Raw genomic sequence first — 20,112 nt, 5'->3', positions numbered from 1 at the left:
TAACTATTGGCCGCTTATCCCCTCCCCCATACTGACCATTGTCGGCCACCACAGTCCACCATCGGCCACCACCGACCATTGCCGTCGCCATCAGCCGCCACCGTTGTAGCCAATCGTCAACCATTGGTCACCTTTGGCCAGCACCAGCTACCACGCATCATCCACCTCAATCGTCGCCATAGACCATCACCCACCCCCGTCGACCAACACTTATGTTGCACTCAATTTACTTAGAACCAAACAAAAAAAGTTATCTCATGCTTTCATTTTACGCTCAACAAAAAAAGTTATCTCATGCTTTCAATTTACCGTTGTTGTATGAGAAGGGGTTTTTACATAGGAGCCGATTGCATGCTTAATTTCATAATGAGAGGTTAATGTGGCTCACTAACGGAACCATCAACTTGTAAGGAGATAAAATTCATATAATATTTACTGACATAATAGTTGTTGTGCGAGGAGAGGGTTTTTAATAGATTGGCATATTTAAATGAACGTTCAAATCTAATCAAAATTAGTTAATTAAATTTACATTTTAATAAATATTTTATATATACAATAGAAAAATAATTTGATTATAAATAAATTTTCGAATATATTAAAAAAATAAAATACCAGCCTTGTTGGGAAATCGGCAAGGGTGGCCGCACCTAAACGCAACAAAATCGCCACTGACCCAAGCGTTTGGCTGCGTTCTCTTAAACCCAATCCTTTTTATTCTCTTCTGTTTTGTTGTTTTCACCAGCTTCCCACTGCAGCGAAAGCCTGCTTCCTGGTGGCTCTCTTCCGCCATGAGCGTTTGAATCCTCTTCTCACAATGCCCACGCTTTCTAGCCCTCCATTTCACAGAAATCTCCGCTCCATATTCCTGATGTGCAGCTCTCGCCATCTTCTGGAGCTCTTATCCGGCGCCTCGATAACCACCACCGCCTCCTACTACCGACTAATCCATCTTCACGCTTATCCCGTCCTCTCTTCAAACCCAAGAAGAAACACCGCAAGACTTGTTTCGTTCTCTATAAAATCCCGCGGATTTCGTTCTTATACCCCTCTTTCATCCTCCGGAGCTGGTATGCTTTTATCTTATTTTATCTCTTTATTAGGTATTTTATCCGTCTGTTTCTTCTTTGCGTATATGACTTCTTTGTAGAAGTGTAGTGAGTTGGGTAACATATGCCTCGCTGCATTCCCTTTTTGTTTACTGTAAATGTTTACTTGAAGTTCGTCTGGAGCCAAGAGAAGGTGAAGCGGTTAGAGCTGAGAGACTCGAAAAACTGCAAGAGAAGTTGGCTGAAATAGGAATTCAGTGCTATCCCTTTAAAACGGGACAGTATATGCACGCTATATGCCCGCAGGTATTTATTGATGCTCCACATTTGGTTTTCTTAGCTTTCTCTGTGTATCCTTTATTCTGCTATTTTTATATTATTAATTGATGATTTAGTGGGGAAATGACTGGCGTTTGTATGTAGTTGATATGCTGTTAAAAAAGCTGTTTTGCAGTCTTGTATTTTCTAAACCAATTTCAGTTGGTGTTGATTTGTTTAGTGTGACGGAGGAGATTCAAAAGAAAGAAGTTTCTCTCTTTTTATTCGAGAAGATGGGTTAGTTTTCTCTTTTATTGCCTATGTATTGCTAGGTATCTTGTTCCTTGCTTCCTGACTGGCATTTAAATTTGACCTAATTATTTGATGTTTTAGAAAACTTGCCATGTGGTCATGCTTCAGAGTTGATCAATGTGGTTGGAGGGGCCGTATTGAGGTAATTCTGCTATGAAGATTGATCTAGAGTAGAGAACAATTATGCTGCCCTATTTTTTGTTTTTGGGAACGCAAACTTCTATGGTATATATTTTCAGGCTTCTGAGAGTGGAGTGGGTTTTAGTGTCAATCAAAATGGTGTTTCTACTCTGCCCTTCCAAGAAAAGACACATAAAACAATCACAGAAAAGGATCTTCACTTAGAGCCTTTGTGCCCGGAGGTATTATTCCAAACTTTATCATCAGAAGATATACTTTATATATAGGTTTTACCATTCAGTTGCATATTATTTTCTTGGTCTTAACTTACGAATTTTATGCAAATTTGTGCATGTTGAATTCATTATGTGTTAATGTGGTGGGATTTGTCTTTATGAAAGGAGTTTTAATGTGGATAGTCTTTCCAAGAATTTGCTGGATACGAACATCTATTTTTTGGGCCATTTAGAATTTGGGTAAGAAGAGATCGATAAATAGAATAGTTTGAGTTAGAAGAGGCAGACGAAACCATGAGGTCTTGATCTTGTCTACTTCTATCATCCAAACAATTCACCTTTAGTTATATTCAAACCTATTTATCAAACCCAAGCCTAAATTTGATCCCGTATAATTAACTACGGGAGCTTACGTACCATAGGAAGTCTCAAACCTAGGTATAAATAACTTTGACACCAAATTATAAAAATCTAGTAACAAATCTTCTCTAACTCAAGGAAAATTAATCTCAAATTTGCTCTTTTACACTTTGATGAGGAAAAGGATTGGCTTTTCCTTAATGATCATAATCATTTGCAAATTGGTTATGCATTATGTAGACTTATGTAACTATTTTTAGGAGTTAAGGGGTATCAAATCTACATTCTGATGATATCAAAGAATGCTCGAATTAATCTAAATATGCTATGATGATGAAAAGAAGAAAATAAAAATCAATAAAGCATTTGAGCAAGACATACAAAATTTAGTTGAATTGGAGTTATGCATATGTTAATCTGTTTAGTCTCAAATATGATCCTATTTGCATGTTTTTATTTGAAGATTAACAAAGATGTAGTTATTTCTAATTTAACAATTTTGATAAGTATGATTTTTGATTAGATTAAATAATGTGAAAGGTTCTACAATAGATCTCTAAGAGTGTACTAGAGCGTACTTTTATAGCCCCTTTATGTTCTATTAAATATGCTTGCGTGGTTCATGGTAGATTTTTTAGAAGACATTGATTTTTAGATAGATCAATATTTAAAGAGTTCCCAATAATGGTAGAATTTTATGAAATGGTTCAAGGCTTATCCTAGACATAGGCCTCTATGATAATTATTTCTTTCAATCATGAAAGAGCACTTTCAATTAATGCTAGTCTATATACTCTATAATGTTTTGTTTCAGTAGCAACAATTTAGATTGCAGAGATAAAGACATCTATATATTGTCTCATAAATGGTGGTGGGTAAATGACGATAAACCCAATTAAGATCTCATGTTGTATCCGATATTGTTATGGATGCTATTGTGCTTAATTAGTAGAGGTAATCGACTCGACCTTATCACAAGATCCTTTTCATCAATTATGTGTTGTGTCATCCGTTTAGATCTTATAGACTTGTAAGAAGAGCTTATTGAGGGGCCAAGTTTGAGTTGGCTTGGGTTAACAATATTAAGTGCCTATTATGGCTCACAAATTGTAAACTCAACTATCAAAAAATTTGGGCTTAGGTTATAACCATAATATAATGGTGTCATCATAATTAAGCTAACCATCTGATCCACATGCGTGTGCTATACTTTTATTGGCATGAGATTTTGAGTGTTGTCATTTGAACAAATTTGATATAACATAGACTTTTTGTAAGATTGTTGTTGGCTTGAAGATCGATGATGTTGATGACAAGCGACAAGACTTGATTGTCTTTGTTTTAGGTATTGAAGGCAATAAACGATGCAAGAATGAAGGCTGAGAATGCATAGGACAATAAAGGCCAAAAGAGCCTAGTGCTCTAATGCCATGCGGAGAACATGAGAATATGATAGAAATTTTTTTATTTCACGGTATTTGATAGAAGATAATATATGGACTTATTTAGGAATAACTAAAGAATTGTTTGTAGCTATGAAAATAAATATTGACTTTAAAACTACGTATGGAAACTTATTTAGGAATAAAATAAAGAAATGTTTGTAGCTATGAAAATAAATATTGACTTTAAATTACTTATGGATTTTCTTTCTTGCATTAATATGTGAGATCATATTTTACACCTTAGGCATGGTCCATGAAATCTTGATTTCTTTCCTTGCAGTGAATCCATGGGATCCTAATAATAATAGTAATAAAATAACAATCTTAATTAGGAATTTAGAAAATATTTTAGTAATATAATAACAATCTTAATTAGGAATTTTGAAAATATTTAGAAATGATTAGGCTTAGCTTGAAACATGACACAAAATTAACTTTTTTTTGACACAAGTAGAACTTAGCTTGAGCTAAAATAAAAACATTTGATTTTTAGAGTTTGGTCCGACCATGACTCTGCTTGATGCCCTCCCTTATAGGTAGGACATGCCACTATCATGCTAATTTATTCTTCAAATACTTGATATCACATTTTATAACCTTTTTGCATTATCTCAGCTTATTGCATACTTCAATGGAAGAAGCATATCAGCTGAAACCCTGCGAAGAAATGCTGTCATGCAGCGTAGAATTGGTAACGAGGTCTGGTTCGATGCTTCACCATATTGTTCACCTTTTTCTATCTTTGAAAAGAGTTACATTTATATATTGCCTGTTGCGTGCAGATTGTTATTGCTTTTACTTACAGACGAACTGGAAAACTGGTTAGCTGCAAGTATCGTAATATTGAGAAAAAGTTTTGGCAGGTAGATCTATAATCTTGTTCTTTTTATTAATGTAGTTTTAAAGAGAGGGCATCATTCTATTTCAATTAATCTCTTTACCTAACTATTAAAGCAGAAAACTATAGATTTTTTTTTTTTGAGATTCTGACCACTTTTTCATGTTGTTTTCCATGCTAGGAGAAAGACACTGAAAAAATATTTTATGGACTTGATGATATAGTAGCTGGAAGTGATATCATTATTGTAACGTGCCAATCCTTTGCCTGTTTGTTCCATGTTTATTTCAGTGCTTCTATTTTTCATCTCAGTGATGTTAAACTATTTTATAATTTTATCTGGAACTGGAGGTTGAAGGTGAAGTAGATAAGCTTTCTATGGAAGAGGCTGGCTACCGGAACTGTGTAAGTGTTCCAAATGGCGCCATATCAAAAGTTTCTGAGAAAATGCCCTCTGAAGATAAGGTATGGATTTTTTCTTTGATTTTGAAGTGAAGCTAAATTGCTGCTGACTACATTATAAAACTTCTTGGTTTATTTTTTTCTTCTTTGTTTCATGGTTGAACTACCGAGCAACTAAGAACTAAATTATTTGGTAAAAAAAATCAACTTCTAAACAACTGCAATATACTTCTTATTGTGGGTCCAATCTCCAAAAGGTGACAAATTCACTAATCTTTCTCAATGACACAGATGGCATTTGTTTCTAAAGCGAAAGTGAGGGCTGAATCTTCGAGTGGAACTGTTATGAATGAATTAATGGACTAATAATACTTTTGGGAAATTCATTTCTCAAGCCATTCTTTAGAAAGGAAGGAATAGAATGAATGGAGGCACATCAAATTTGGCTGTTTATAAAGAATGTCTTCTAAACTATGCCTGTTAAATGTGAATCTAGCGTGGATTATGGAATAATTTATGCCATGATGAGTTTGGTAGGATATGAACCATTTGTACTAAATTTTGGAAATTGGTTAAATGTAAACTAACATGAAATCTGGAATGCATTTTAAATGTATTTCTCGGAATTTGATTTCTTTTGTGGAAGGCTGGAAGCTAGTTTGATGTTGGTGAATTTCCGCTTGTGTGATGACATTAGCTAGTTGTGGTGAGGCTGGTATTGTTTTGGGCTTGGTGCATTTTGACTCCAGAGTCTACTGCCAACCTTGCCTTAGTACCTAATCCCACTATTCATGGTAGGCCTAGCGCCTATGTAATAAGGCAATTTGAGTCTGATTCTAGTATGATCTGATCATTTTGATTTTATATCTTACATGCCATACTTTGATTTGGGAAGTTCAATGATGCTTAAGACTAGAGGAGGTATAAGAATTCTTGTTTCTGAAAGTAAAGGAGGAATAAATATCTGTATGTTGACCTTTAATCAATCCATGGCCCCACTCGCAACTGCTCACTATCCATGACGCTCTACACATGACCCCACGATCACACAACCGCCATGCTCACAACAAAAACATCCTCATATGAATGAAGAAGGCATTCGAACTCTCGGCTCTCTCTTGCTCAGGACTGGAGACGCACGAAGGAACTACCAAAACTCCCCGGGTCTCTCTCTCCCAACCTAGACTCATGCATACAACCCTAATTAGAACTCCCTTTCATCTCCTTCGGCTCACATGACCGCACCTTGATGCCAGGCTCTGCTTTTGACCTCGATCCCGTGGATGACCTGTTCGATCGACCCATACCACACCTCCTTTTGCCTCAGTCAGCTATCCTCCTCCCTACACCGATCGTCCCTTACCTCTTGCACGCACACATAGGCGAAGCCCGTTCGACTTCTCGACCTTCTGCATCCAAGCACCTACCAGCAGCTTAGGCTTGCTTAGGGGTGCAAACGAGTCGAGTCGAGCTCGAGCTAGAGGGTGTTCGAGTCGAGCTCGACTATCAAAACCCGAGCTCGAGCTAGCTCGAGCTCGAACTCGAGTCGCCCTTACCTCTTGCACGCACACACGGGCGAAGCCCGTTCGACTTCTCGACCTTCCGCATCCAAGCACCTACCAGCAGCTTAGGCTTGCTCGACCCTTGCTTCACATCCGTCTGCGACTCGAGCCCAAGCACCAGTTGCCTCTATTCGTTCGTCTCGTGCGAGCAACCCATGTATCAGATTTATGTTGCTTGAAATGTGAGTGTGAATAAGGAAGAGAGGGAGTATGTGTATATAATAATAATAATAATAATAATAATAATATATGTATACATAAATAATACATACAACAATTAATACACACACGTAATAAAAAAAAGAAGGGAACTCACAATCGCTCAATTAGAGAAGATCGAAGACTAATTCCGGGGTTGATATGTCCACTGAAGCCCTAGGTTATTGATTCGATTCGGCCGAGTGGACCCAAAGGGCAAGTGCCATCCCCTACCTCTCCTCGTGGGGAGGGGACGCTGAAATGGTACCGAAATGTCTAAAAAATGCCGAATAGGTGCTTGAAGATCGATACCGGGGTCAATTCGCTCCCCCGAAGCCCTCGGTTGTTGATTCAATCATGCTGAGCGAACTTGAAAGGGAAAGTGCCCTCCCCAACCTCCCCTCGGTTGTTGATTCAATCACGCCGAAAGATTGTCGAATTTTGAAGGAGATAAAAAAATATATTTTTTTAAATTAAATTAAATCACTTAGTTAATAGGTCGCACAAATTTGAGTACTTGAAGAACGATATTGAGTTGATTTGTCCTCCGAAGCCCTCGATCGTTGATTTGATATGGCCGAACGGATCTGAAAGGGTTGTCCTCCCCAACCTCCCTTTGCGGAATGGGGATGTCGGGAGGCTGTCGAAATTTTGCCAGGAGATTACCGAACGTGCAATCCGAGAGCTTTGATTCAATTTTAATTGAATAATCAATTAAAATTCTAATTTAAAACTTCAATTTAAATTAACCAAATTAACTAATTAACCTAAAACTCTATAACTAAATTTAATTGGTTAATTAAGGTTGGTCCGACCTAGAAATGCATGGGAGTGGAGAGGCGGAAATGCATGGAGTGGAGAGGCGGAAGTGAAAGACTAGCAAAGAATTTTAATCAAATTACAATTTAATAAATACTTAATTAAAATAAAAGTAATTAAAATAAACTTGATATTCTAATTAATTGACTAATTAAATTAACTAACCTAATCCAAAATCTAATTGAATATTTAATTTAAAACTTAATTTAATTTTCTAATTAAAATACAATCAAAACTCTAATTAACTAAACCATTTAATTTAAAGTTAAATCTTTTAACTAATTTAATAATAAATTAATTTAAGAAATCAAATTTAAATGTTCTAATTAAATCTAATTAATTGACTAATGATCTTAGAAATGAAATTAAAACTTTAATATTAGATTTAAATCTTTTGATTAATTAAATTAATTAAGCAATCAATTTAATCTAAATAATTAATAATTTTAAAATACAATTAAAATTTAAAATTAATTAACGAGCCGAGCAATTGGTTTTAAATTAAAATTTAAACTATAATTTAATTTAATTAAAATTATTAATTATTGTAAATGCTTTGAAATAATAAAAGAACAATAATCACACTAAATAACCTAAAACAATTGACACCTACTAAAATCTAAACTACCAAAACACTAAAGAAAACATTAAACAAAAAGAAAAGCTCTAAAATCCTAAACTAAACCTCTCTAGCTCCTGGCAAGCTCTATCTCTTCGTAAACCTTGTAGGTGCAAGCTCCAGCTCCTATAATTGTTGTTAGCTACGAATACCTGCAAACAAGTAGACGAAAGTCAGCACAGGATAAATAAAACTAGTACTGAAAAGAATAGAAACGATACTAAAACAAGCAGATACTAAAACTAGCTTGTACTAAAACAAATAGGTACTGAACAAACAAGTAGGTAAAGGTACCATTACTACAGGTAAAACTAGTGTTGAAAGAAAACTAGGACTATAGGCAAAACAAAGTGCTGGAACAAGATACTGAATTCGGAAGCTAAAACAACGGTACTAAAGCAAAAGACAAGCTACTAAAGTAGGAAAGCTACAACACTAATACAAGAAAAACCAAAATAAACTATTGAAAGCTAGGATATAAGGCACTAGTGTCGGATGGTATGGTATGTAACTACTCTAAAGCCAACCTAATAGGCAATTACTAGCTAAAGCAGGGTAAGTCCCAATTAAATTAATACACACAACCTCCCAAGGGGAGCAATAAATCCTCCCAAGGGAGTAATTAACCCCATTCCAAACAAACTAAAGGAAGCTTCTAATTGAAACATTTGGCTACCTCTAATAGAGGTCGTAAGACCTCTTACACGAGCTACTTCTAGTAGAAGTAATATGACCCACTCAAATGCAACATTACATGTCTGCTACTAAATCCCCCGCTAACTTGTTCGACTGACAACTTCTAATAGAAGTCGTAAGTTCAACTTTAGGGAAAATCTCTAGGAAAAAAGTAATCTAATCCTAAACCCTATGGGCCACTTCTAAGCGAAGCTGTAAGACCTGCATGCTAGGGAAATTTCTAAGTGAATAGCACTAAACCCAAACCTATGGGCTACTTCTAAATGAAGCCATCGATCCCTTATATTGGGCCACCTATAATAGTGGTCGTAAGTCCTACTTTAATCAGGGTGATAAGAAAAAAATTTCCAAAACAAATAACACATACCTGATAACCTTGGCAACCTTTAATAGAGGTCGTAAACCTGTTGCATGAGCTACTTTCAATGAAAACAGTAAGATCCAACTTCTCAAACTTACGGGCAACTCCTAAACGGGATCGTAATACCTATTCTAAGTCTAAATTACAGGCAACTCCTAAATAAGGTCATAAGACCTAACCTAAATCTAAACTTTGGGCAACTCTTAAGTGGAACCGCAAGTCCTAGCCTAAATTAAAACATCCAACATTGATTTATTTTAGTTTACTTGGGATCCCTAAGAAGAGGTAACCCATGAATGTGAATCAGATTTTCTGGACATTACAAACAACGGTTGCTAGTGTTGGTAGACTGAAACCTACGGTATACCCGGAATGACGGAACCATGAGATCTTGATCGGGTTTACCTCCATCCACCACAACCAAAATTTAAAATTGTTGCACGTCTAAACATCGATTCATCCTTAATCGAGAGTTCTCTTCTACGCGTTAGGAGGGGTAATTAAATATGAGGGCTTGTGGTCATAGGAAGTGGATGTAAGAACTAAATAAACTCTAATGCCGATCATCAGGAGAAATCTGGTTAATTAAAATTCTAATTTACATGGGGGAAAATGGGACCTTAGGCTTGCAAAATCGGGGTTCATGCCGCAACGCCATCTTTTGCTGAGCAAACACTGTAGTTGTTAGCATATTGAGGGCAGGCGTGGTGGTGGTTGAGCAGCCTTTAGTATTAGTTGGAGGTCTCATGTTTAAGTCTTGGCTAGGTGTAGGTAAGATTAAGGCTACATGTAGGTAAGATTAGGGCTAAATGTATCTGATGCAGGACTACTTAGATGAAGTGCTTATGGATTCATTTGGGCATTGCACAACTATTAGATTAGAACAATTTCAGAATAAAATTACGAGCAATTTTCAGCGAAGAATAAAACAAATGAGGAGATCTCTTGTGTAGGCTAAATCACATGTTTCAAGTTTTGAACTCTCAAGATAATTAAGAAAATAAAAACAATACAGAATAGTAGCTTTCAAGTTAATCCCTAATCTAACAACGAGATTTAGGATGCAGAGAAAGCACGCTCAATTCCTATGAATTACTAAGCTTAGCAAGAGCACTTGGAGGAGACTTTCGCGATTACCACCAAACCAATGAGAATTTAGATTTCAAAGAAATAAGATGCAATTGAAAGAAGAAACCTTTGTTAAGGAGACGTGGAGATCCTCCACTCAAGGCCTTCGAAGTGTTCGTTAATGGCCTCCGTCAAAGCAAACAAGATGCGATCCACGTAGTCTTCGACAGTATGATCAATCTCCGGATTCACGTCGAAGAAGGTGGACCCAAGAATGTCGGTGAAGCCGTCGTCGTCCCAAGTGATGCCGTAATCAGTCTCCGGATCTGCCATTCATAGGGATTAATGGTTGAAATTCCCACGGTAGCGAATACTCTTGAAGAAGGTCACGGGCAATGAGATACGAAGCTTTCTTCAAATTGTGATAAGGAACAATCTCAGATTTCCTTCTCAAAATCTGAGAGAAATCTCAAATTTTTGTGCTTAGGAGATAGAGGAAACAGTGGAAGAAATAAGGTTAGAAGTTGTGTGAGGAATAAAAGAAAAAAAGGGGGTTTGGTAGAGAGAAGAGGGGGCGGGTGAGAGAGGGAGACGGGTGTAGGAGGCGGCAATACAAAGAAGAGAAAAGGGAAGAATTACTTTATTTCCAAAAGTGAAATTACCACTTAGGCAACAAATTAATCCAATCCAGGTGAGGGGGAATTTCGGTCCAGAGGAATTAAGGGGATTTCAAATTATTTCCTAAGTATGGTGTGAGAGTTAGGAAATAAATTGAGAGGGAATTAGTGGGTGGGGCTATGGGGCCGGCGGCATGCATGGATGAGGGAGTTAATTAAAGGAGGAATTAGAGATTCCTAATTTAGGTCTTTGATTTAGGAAGGAATTAACTTAAATCCTCTTGAATTTTAAATTCAAAATAGATTTAAATCAAATACTTTCCTAAAATAGAATAACTAATTTAGGAAATATTTTGAATTCAAATTAGATTGAATTTGAATTTCCAATTATTTCCAATTAGTCTCAACCCAATTAGGAAACAAGATAAGAGAAACAAAGGGGTGGGGGCCGGCGGCTAAGAGCTAGGGCCGGTGATCAAGTGGGGTCGGGTGGAGGTGGCCGGCGACTATGGGTGAGGATTTTTTTTTGTGGAGCTTGATGTGGGGAGGAAGATGAGGAGTTTGGTGGAGTTGAGCGTATTGAAGATGAATGAGAGAAGGTGACAAAGGAAAACAAAGTACAAAGAGAAAACCATGAACCCGGCCGTATCCAAGGTTGGTGGGTAATGCGCCGATCTCCCTCTCCAAGGGATCTCTCCGAAAGCTCTCCAAGAACTCTCAAATACTCTCAAACACAAGTGCAGGAAAAATCTTGATCATCATTCATTAACTTGAAATAGAACAAAGTAGGGCTTTAAATAGCCTCATACAAATGACTCAAAACAAAAAAGACACAAATGCCCTTTGGGCTTACATACGACAACTCCCATAAGACTGGTACAACAGGAAATAATAAAACCACATAAGCAAATAACAAAATACATGAAAATAAAAAATACATTAATGACTCAAAAATATAAAGACTCGATCGTGGCCGTAGATCGGCGGCCACGTCTCTGATAAACCTTCCATGATGATCTGATGTCCCCATCAGTATCAACCCATCCTCCCAAGCATTTGGTATGATACCTATGGTTGTTATCATTCTATTGTATCCTTCAAGCCCAAGACAGAATGAATGCAATTTGGTCTATTTGCATTTCTAGCATTAATAAAAACTAAGCTGTAAAATTAACTTGAGCCTAGGTATTATAAGATTCAAATAGCTTAGACATACAAATGTAAAATATTTGAATTTGAACGTCATCTTATTTGCTATCTGTAAGAGTAAATAGCCAAGATTTTGTATGCTATTGTGAGCGAACTTCACCTTTTATATAATCCAACTAAAACCACTATTTGACAGTTTATGTGTGGTTAATAGAATCCATGAAACTAATATTTATGTTTTAAATGAAGGTTATCTACTAATGCGAGATGTGTTTTATCTCTCTTAAGTAATTTGGTAGATCATTTTTTATGTCCTAATGTAGAATATACAACACCATGTTGGAATGTAGATAAGTAATTATAAGAAACTCTTGCAGCATAAAAGCTAAACTACAAGTTACATGCTATGCAATTTGATATATTTATTCAAATAAAATAAACTCAACAAAAATATGTTTATACTTCAGAAAAATAGTTATAACAAAGTGACGAGCAAACCACAACTTAGGAGTTATCTTACCTCCAATCATTAAAAGAAAGGACAAGCTCACAAATGTGCTTCTTGCATTCTATCTCTATAACTAAATTTTATATATGAAAGATTTATGGGTATATGTATTAAATCTAAGTATGAATAACTTGCTCAACTAGAGATCTCATGATACTAGCATGCACTTTTAATGAATCATCTAGTCATCATTGTTAAGTATGCATAATCATAAGGCCACATGAGTTGACGTCGTATTCATAAGATTTCCTCATAATATTATAATTTATTTATGAGGTTGGGGAATCAAGTTTTCAATCAATGGTGCGTTTGTCATGGGTACTCATAGCTTTGGATTGCTTAATAGCTTTCTAAGTAGTGGCATTACAATGTGCACTCGCTTCTAGAGTGTTGTTTCTACTTGCTGCAATGGAAACACTACTCTTCTTTGCAACTACCAGGAGTGCGGTTGCAAATGGGTTACCTGTGCCTATTTAAACCCATTTCTGTAAGTCATTCAATGCCATCAGAGGCCTATGCTAGACTTAATTTATGAAGGGTTTGCAAGATTATCAATTAAAGGCTCGTTTAAGCCCATATAGCATACAATCATTTTATCTTGTAGAGATGAAAATATTATGGTTTACTTGGATGTGAAATGCTAGTGGACTAACAAAACAAAGACAACATTAATGATAGACGGTGGTAGTGGCGAGTGGCCATCATTGTAGAATATGGGTAGTAAATTGCGAATGAATTTTTTAATTTTAAATAGTCTTATGACTGATTCTATGATTATTAGGTTGTTTTTTTGAGCTCATGCTTATTTAACCAAACACATTATGACTTTTAACATACTGGATTATGAACTAAATGGTTTGTTTGCCTTTTAGCACACCTATTAGGGTGCAATGCGATAAGGTTTGATGGCCTGGTAATAATACTTGAAGGGAAATATTATCAAATATTGACCCCAATCTCAACTTCAGTAATTGCATTGTCAAACTTTCTTATAACTCAATTGTTCAACATGCCTCAGTGTGTCAGAATGGAAATTTCAATGGGAAATTCCGCATTACACTAGTTCAGTAACCCTCCCTCTCCTTGATGGAGTCAACTCTAATGCATTCCAACTATCTAATAAAAAAATGTATTAAAAAAAGCATTTCTTCTCAAGACAGGAATGACCATTTTAGAGATTTCATATAATCATCCATCATTCATTTTTGTATCATCCTCGTCATTCACAAAATAAATATTTAAATGCAATGCATGGGTCATGCTAAGAGATCACAAATGATATAATGAAACTGGAGATCAAGAAGATGGAAAATCATGGAGATGCATTGCGAGTTCCTTAATTCTTTTGTCATGTGTTTATTTTGTGTTGGTCTTTATCTGTATTCAAATTAATTACTTGCAGGCATCACACATGTTCATTTTGTTTAAACAGATTTCTTTTATCTAATAAGATATTATATTTCCTTTTGTATCAGGCTTAATTTATCCTAGCAAGCTTTATGAGTCCCGAGTTTGTATAATGGACTCTATTTTTGTTTTGAGGATTATGGGATGATGAATTGTAGAAAGTGCCTCTTGCAGTCTTTCCTATGGAGATTCTCCCCTTCTAGAATTTCTCCTTGCTACTTCATCCGCATTTCTTGCCTCTCACCCTTTGAGGTATTCATTCATCTACCCTCTTAAACTATTTCTTCTCTCCACCACTTTGGTTCTCTTCCTATTCTAGATTCTTTCGAAACTTGTTGTGCCTCTTTGCTATCAAACGTGTTGGGATTATTTTCAACAAAATTATCCCTACCTTTGGCTGTTTTCATATTTCTCCATTAATTCTTAGGTAATCATCATGATACATCTTATGGTTTAACAATATGCCCATTTATAGATGAGTAGTTTAACAAATTAGCAAATATGGTTATCATCAAAATTAAAACCAGTTAAATACTATCATTGCTATTTGATAAATCTGGATATTACATTTTTTGCTTCAAATCTAGCGAAATATGTCCATGCTTTGATTTCTTTTTCTGTGGTAATTCCAGCAATTTGTATCTTCTAAATAAACGTATGTACATCTTGCATAGATGAATTGTGAACTAACTTTCCAATGTGTATTTTTATGGCCAGGACAAAGGTTTTCAATACTTGTGGACCTGCAAGGAATATCTCAGTAAGGTACTTATAGCTGGAAAAATTCAATCAAATGACCTATAGCTAGAACTTGCTTTCTTTAGTTGAATTATTGACTAAATATATTTTACAATTCTAGGCACCTCGCATAATATTAGCAACTGATGGAGACACTCCTGGACAAGCACTAGCTGAAGAACTAGCGCGACGTCTTGGTAAAGAAAGGTTTTTTTAATCCTCATACTTATTGTAGTTTTCTTTAGGAACTATCTTTTTGTTCATGCCAACGGCCCAACGCTTGAACATGGTCGTACTTTCTGAAGGCAGAGTTCTTTAGTTGTACAAAAAAGTTGATAAATTTTTTTTTTTTCAATTGGATTAGATGCTGGAGAGTCAAGTGGCCAATGAAAAGTAGTACTGAGGTTTGCAAGGATGCAAATGAGGTGATGCCCTCTTACTAAATATGTTGTCTGCATCATAAATCTTGGTTTCGTAAGCTACATTCATAGTAGTTTTTTTGCATTTGTAAATTAATGATCTAGATTGATCACTGTGCACTTGCTTCCGGCAATAATGAATTATTTATTATAATCTTCTTCATCATTATCTGCTTGGAGTTGGCTCTTTGAAACCTCTGCTATTTAGAACAGCTAGGATTGTCAAGTCATATTTTACCCTACTTGTTGCTTATTTCAGGACCATGGATGGGGAAGAAGATTGGACTTACTAAGGAGAGAGATGGACTGTACTACCTAGATGAGATGAACAAATCTAATATTATCAATAATGACTATTCTATGTTAGCCCTATTTGATAAAAAATCTACTATTTGGATTCACCATTTTAGATTAGGACATCTATCGTTTAATTTCTTAAAAAATGTACCCTAAATTTTTTTATAAGTTGAAAAATGAATCTTTTTATTATGAAACCTGTGAGTTATTCAAATATAAACGAGTTTCTTTTCCAAACAAACATGAGAGATGTATTACTCCACTTTATCATATTCATAGTAATATATGGGGACCCTAAAAATTCCCTAACATCTTAGGGGCCTGATGGTTTGTATCATTCATTAATTACTGCACTCGAGTCTCTTATATTTTTCTCTTCAAAAATAAATCTTATGTTAGCACTATCCTTCCCATTTTTCATATCATGATTCAGAACTAATTTGGGGTAAAAATAAAAAAAATTTCGTTATGATAATGCTAAATATTACTTTAATCAAATCATATCATCCTACTTTAAAAAAGAAGGTATCATTCATGAGTCTTCCTGTATTTAAACACCACAACAAAACGGGGTTGCAGAAAGAAAAAATGATCATTTTTTAGCCTCCACCCGTGCACTTTTATTCCACATGTACCAAAATCCTATTGGGGGAAGCCATTCTAACTGTTACATATCTCATAAATCGAGTACCTTCAAACATCTTGAGACTAAAAACACCAATAGATATTCTATCCTCTTTTTATCCTAAATTCAGAACTAAAATAATAAAATTTCGTTATGATAATGCTAAATATTACTTTAATCAAATCATATCATCCTACTTTCAAAAAGACACTGACACGGCGAAGTTAGTGGCAAGATCTAGTGTAGAAGTAGAATCTATGATGCACAGACACTGACACGGCGACACGACACGGACACAGGACATGCCAATTATTGAAAATATTGGACATGGACACGGGTTGGACACAGTTTAATTTTTATATTTTAAAAATAGTGTTATACCTTGGTCTTTTGATCCTAGCTATACCAATTATTAAAAATCCTAGCTATACCTTGGTCTTTTGATCCCATGGCTAGGAAGGGGATCCATGGGAGGCTCACTTGGATTGCGCTGATCTCCACTGTCCCTTGACATTTTGATCCCACAACTAGGATTGAGATCCATGAGAGGCTCATTTGGAATGTGCCGATCTCCTTCCATATTCAGGTGGCTGATTTAGGAAGGATTATATTAGAGCAGTTATGTATGATTCTGTAATTATTTATTTCTTTATTAAGATATCTTGTATAGATTTATAAATAGGGACAAGTTTGAGCAATAAAATTAAGCCTTTTCTTTCTCCAATTCTCTGAATTTAACAAAGACTAATGATGATATGATGACAAATGATATCTTTAAGTATATCGAATCCATTGAATGGAGGAATGCGGATATACAAGAGGTTATAATTTCTAGAGTTAAAGTTAGCTGATTATTATTCAGAAGTGCCTTAAAAATATTATGCAATAAGAGAATAATGGAAGCCTTAAAGGTAACTTTTATAAAATTGCTTTAGGATTTTTAATTCATTTATACACCATTGATAGAAAATACACCCATTAGATGTGTGAAAAAAATTAGCATTAAAGGATTATGAAGAATAGCAGTAGAAATTAAGGTAACATAGGCCAAAATACAAAAACATTTGTACAAAATATGGTTTGTATGTCATGAAACAAACTACATAATGAGTGAAAAATAAGGATTGATAATGCCGACCCAAATAGCTTGGATAAAGTGATTTAATGATGAAAAATCTAGATTTAAATTCGTTCTTAAATTATCAGCTTTTTTGAACATGTTGAGCTTATTTGTTAACTCGTTGCCTGATGCTTTTGAATGTGGAAGAAAGTTGCTTGTGACCATTGAAGCTCGTGAAAAAGTGTCTTGCCACTAAGACACTTAAAAAAGCTCAATTCTATGATTTGTACTGAATATTGCTAAGCCAAGGATTGAGATAATTGGCTTAATCCGTTTGTTACTTCGGAGGGTATGCGTGAACAGATTTTGAAAAAGAAATATTGTATTGCTGTGCATCTTACGAAACATTTTTCTGTCTTTTTCTGTGCAGGTGCTGAGCATTTTGGGAAAAAATGCACTGAAGGAAGTTATAGAGACAGCTGAATTGTTTCCCATAAGGGGTCTATTTAACTTCAACAATTTCTTCACTGAGATCAATGATTATTATAATTGTAATCAAGGGTTTGAAATGGGTGTCTCAACAGGATGGAGAGCATTGAATGATTTATACAATGTAAGTCTTCTGATGCTTCATAACTTTATTTTTGTTTTTTGATGCAACACTAATTCTAATGGAAAATTTTATCAGTTCAACCTTTTTATAATATAGGATATGGTGGGAACTAGACATTATTTTATGATCCTACTTCTTTTTGGATTGGTAGTTAAGATAAAATCATTTTCCCTTAATAAAGTATCTTATTGAATAGGAACATGCACATTTCCTTACTTCTGAATAGGGGCGGATCCAGCCTTAATTTTAGAAACTTAATAAAATCCGGAGGCAAAAGTTTTTTCCCTTATTGTTCTTTTGTTCTTCTACTTTTTGATAATCAAAATTTCAATGTTTAAAAGGATCTACTATTTGCCTCCTGGTAACATGAAATATAAATTTGAACTGTATTGTTTGATTTGTATCTTTTTGTACGATCTAACAGAGAATGGTTTGGTTAGGTATTATGGTTCAGTTAACTTTGCTAATCATATGAATTGTCCTAACTCGATGTTCAAATGCGTATGTCTAAGCAAGGTCATCCTAATGGGCCGTGAAGTAGAACCATTTTGCAATTACAGATTATTGAAAATAAAAATTATAGCAACATTACATTCTACACTACTCGATACACTTAGATCTTCACTTGAGTGTTCAATGTGTATTCTCTTTTTCTTGTGCTTGCTAAATCAATATTCTTCTAATTTGATCAATTTCGTCACCTCGATCCTTGAAACGTCTCAGTCCTAAAACTTGATAAATAATTAATATTTCCAATCATAAATTTGTTATGATCAAAATTAAGCTCAATCAAACTTTGGGCTCATAAGGTTAACAATTGTTACCTATACATGTCATAGATGGTTTTTGAAGTTATATGAAGTAGCTTTGTTTCGTAGTTGATGGTAAGATAAGGAGGCTATCCATAGTAAAAGTTTTATTTTATTAGAAGATGACTGTTGACTAATATTTGGCAGGTTGTTCCTGGAGAGTTGACTGTCATAACAGGTGTTCCTAATTCTGGTAAGAGTGAGTGGATTGACGCCTTGATGTGCAATATCAATGAAAATTATGGTTGGACTTTTGCTCTTTGCTCTATGGAAAACAAAGTAAGATAAAACGAATTTGTTATTACAATCAAGCAATTCACTGGTTTCTTCATTCATTAGAAGTATATCTTTGCTGGTCTTTAGGTTCAGGAGCATGCTAGAAAGCTTTTGGAAAAGCATATTAAGAAGCCATTCTTCAATATTAGGTAATAATTTTTGCTAGTTCATGTTCATGATCAATGTTTACAGCAATAAGCTTCTATTCTCTATGATTTCTTCTGAAAATGTTCTAATGTACATATTTCCTGTCAAGCTCGATGACTTTAACCTGTAAAACAGCTATCATAAAAAATATTATTTAACCATATCTTTATTCCATGCAAAGAAAAACCCAAAAAGAGCAGCTAATTTTATGCTTGGCCAAATGAAGAGTACAGGGGAGTAGATCAATTTAACACTGCCTTTGGCATGACCTTAAAAACGCTAAATATTTTGCTCAATATTTTTTTGAAGGATTTCGTTGGCTCAGCAACACTGTTATGAGTGAGGTGGTATGTTGTGCTATTTTACTCTTATTGATCTCATTTTTATATGAGGCCATAAGGGCCTTTCTAAACCTCCACTTATTGATATGATGATTGATATTCATCCAAGTGTTAATCATCTAGAGCTTTAGTTCAATCAAAATCCAGAATTCAATCCAGCTCAAAATCAAGACTTCCATTCAAACCTCAATCCAACCTTCAAACCAGTCTCCAATCTAGCTTCAACCCTATCCAATCAATATTAATCTTTTAAATGATTATGGTTGGTTAAAAAAAAAATAAAAAAATGATTATGACAGGTTTGGATAATTCAAATATAATCAATCAACTCCAAAATCCAGATCAGATCCGAAAATCCAGATCAAATCCAAGGCTAAAAGGCTGTCCTGAAAGTTTTTTTCAGTGATTTTTCAAATATTTTAAATCTCAGTTAAATGACCTTCAAATCATGATCTATCAATTGCATATTGATTAGACATGTCCCTAGGGTTAACCCTCCAAATTTAAGCTCAATCTGAGGTCTCTAACCACAAACTAAATTGAAATCTAAAGACTATGAAACTTTCAAATATTTACGGCCTATGCGACTAGACCCTCTACCTTGTGGAATTTGACCTTGGAGCCTCTTCCAAAGCCTTTGATCATGTCCAGACCTTTGATTATGATATGCTAAGCATTAATCTGCATTTTGGTGGACCCACTTTGAATCCCCAGTTGACTAGGGGTCAAAATGACCAAATTTTCCTTAAGGGCAAAATTGAAG

At 35.1% G+C, this 20,112-nt stretch overlaps 1 protein-coding gene across 1 annotated transcript in view; it reads left to right on the top strand.

The window, feature by feature from the left end:
* Positions 1-663: 663 nt before the first annotated feature.
* Positions 664-20,112, top strand: part of LOC110102885 (twinkle homolog protein, chloroplastic/mitochondrial) — a 37,932-nt gene continuing 18,483 nt past the window's right edge. The window contains exons 1-15 of the mRNA XM_020831381.2: positions 664-1,070; positions 1,222-1,355; positions 1,549-1,604; positions 1,701-1,761; positions 1,859-1,981; positions 4,396-4,479; positions 4,563-4,643; positions 4,800-4,865; positions 4,970-5,083; positions 14,742-14,789; positions 14,884-14,969; positions 15,127-15,187; positions 17,594-17,776; positions 18,733-18,864; positions 18,949-19,010. Of these exons, the coding sequence (XP_020687040.1) occupies positions 818-1,070; positions 1,222-1,355; positions 1,549-1,604; positions 1,701-1,761; positions 1,859-1,981; positions 4,396-4,479; positions 4,563-4,643; positions 4,800-4,865; positions 4,970-5,083; positions 14,742-14,789; positions 14,884-14,969; positions 15,127-15,187; positions 17,594-17,776; positions 18,733-18,864; positions 18,949-19,010 (1,544 nt within the window). The 5' untranslated portion in view covers positions 664-817. The remainder of the gene's footprint in view (positions 1,071-1,221; positions 1,356-1,548; positions 1,605-1,700; positions 1,762-1,858; positions 1,982-4,395; positions 4,480-4,562; positions 4,644-4,799; positions 4,866-4,969; positions 5,084-14,741; positions 14,790-14,883; positions 14,970-15,126; positions 15,188-17,593; positions 17,777-18,732; positions 18,865-18,948; positions 19,011-20,112) is intronic.

Source organism: Dendrobium catenatum, unplaced genomic scaffold (genome assembly GCF_001605985.2).
Source record: "Dendrobium catenatum unplaced genomic scaffold, ASM160598v2 fragScaff_scaffold_1200, whole genome shotgun sequence".
NCBI lineage: Eukaryota > Viridiplantae > Streptophyta > Magnoliopsida > Asparagales > Orchidaceae > Dendrobium > Dendrobium catenatum.
The sequence above is the reverse complement of the archived record's forward strand: the minus strand, read 5'-3'. Positions and strand labels throughout refer to the sequence as shown.